The 1214-nt window shown below is 52.1% G+C and overlaps 1 protein-coding gene across 1 annotated transcript; it reads right to left on the minus strand.

Annotated features, from left to right (window-relative positions):
• Window positions 1-200: 200 nt before the first annotated feature.
• On the minus strand, window positions 201-822 carry KRP23_1563 (uncharacterized protein; the record flags this gene model as incomplete). Its single annotated transcript, XM_067886223.1, has 3 exons — window positions 201-207; window positions 294-540; window positions 615-822. 3 exons carry the CDS (start codon window positions 820-822, stop codon window positions 201-203), a joined length of 462 nt encoding a protein of 153 aa, XP_067752142.1.
• Window positions 823-1214: the final 392 nt, after the last annotated feature.

The following is a 1214-nucleotide window of genomic DNA, read 5'->3' on the forward strand; positions in this document are numbered from 1 at the left end:
AACTCGACGACATCACCCTTGCGCTGTTCTGTAGCTAGTCTGCACAGGACTTGAGCGAGAAGGAGCCGAACTCAACATTGAAGTCCGATGCTGGTACATATAATCCACTGCGTGCTCAAGCTGTGCCATGCTCCTGGATACATCATTGTCTGCAAGTGGTCCAAACAAGTGCTCTGGTGACTCGTGTTTCATCAAGTACTTCATGTCCTGTAATCAAGGAGCAACGATTAGAATACATATCAAGCGCGACAGCTAAAACTCCAAAAATAATTGGTGAAGCTCGACAAACTGACCTGGGCGAGAGATTGTCTCCGAAGAATCCTGCGCAAGGAATTGGACGTGTTCCTCTGCTGGGACAGAATTTCTTGAGTTGACGATTCAGTTCTTGCGACTTGTTCCTCATTTCATACTGCTCAAGCGCACACCGATGCCATAGAGACAGTCTTTGTCCTCGAGCTTTCGCGTCAGCATACGTCTTCGCGTTCAGTGTCAGGATTGCCGGGTTAGCCTCGCCGCCATCAATATTTGGTCCAACGCTTTCTGTAACTCCGTTGCTTGTTGCCTCAACGACAAAATCTCGGCCCTCCTTCGACGCTGAAGCACTGTCGACGAACTGGCGGGGCTCCGAACACGTGTCGTCCTCTCTCCCTTCGTTGTTGGACCCTGCGTCTTCCCCTTTCCGTGGCTCTTCGCTTCTTCCGGCAAATACTCAAGCATGGTGTCGAAGAGCTTGTCGATCTCTGCCAGCGGAGGGAACGTCGCACTGTCCCTGTCGATGTCATCGCTTGTCTCGACGAGCGCTAAAGCTTCGTGAAACGCCATGGCGTTGTCACGTTCACGAGGTAGAATGCGGTGGTCGCGATAAAGAAATTGTGAACTGTATTATTTACTGGTGGGCGGAATTTACAGGACGGCGGTTGGAATTTTTAGGACGATCAATTGTCACAGGATAGTATAATATCTGGGAGGACCGCGATGCATTGGGCAGACACTGAACGGAGGCCGACAGCAACCTACGCTAGAGCTAGTTGCCAGCACGTAGATCTTCACCACTGGATCCTGTGCAGATACGATGCGGGATGCGAGAAAGTCTCTTCGATCTTCAAGACGCAGGAGCCCACGGTATCCAGCGACCAGCGGCTGAGCGCGCGTGGGACGCGGTAGCAGGCCATAATCTACTTGTGGGGCTCGACGAATGCAGCTTGGGCGCTGTT

This window comes from Phytophthora ramorum, assembly GCF_020800215.1.
Source record: "Phytophthora ramorum isolate Pr-102 chromosome Unknown Phyram_PR-102_s0001, whole genome shotgun sequence".
In the NCBI taxonomy this organism is placed as follows: domain Eukaryota; phylum Oomycota; class Peronosporomycetes; order Peronosporales; family Peronosporaceae; genus Phytophthora; species Phytophthora ramorum.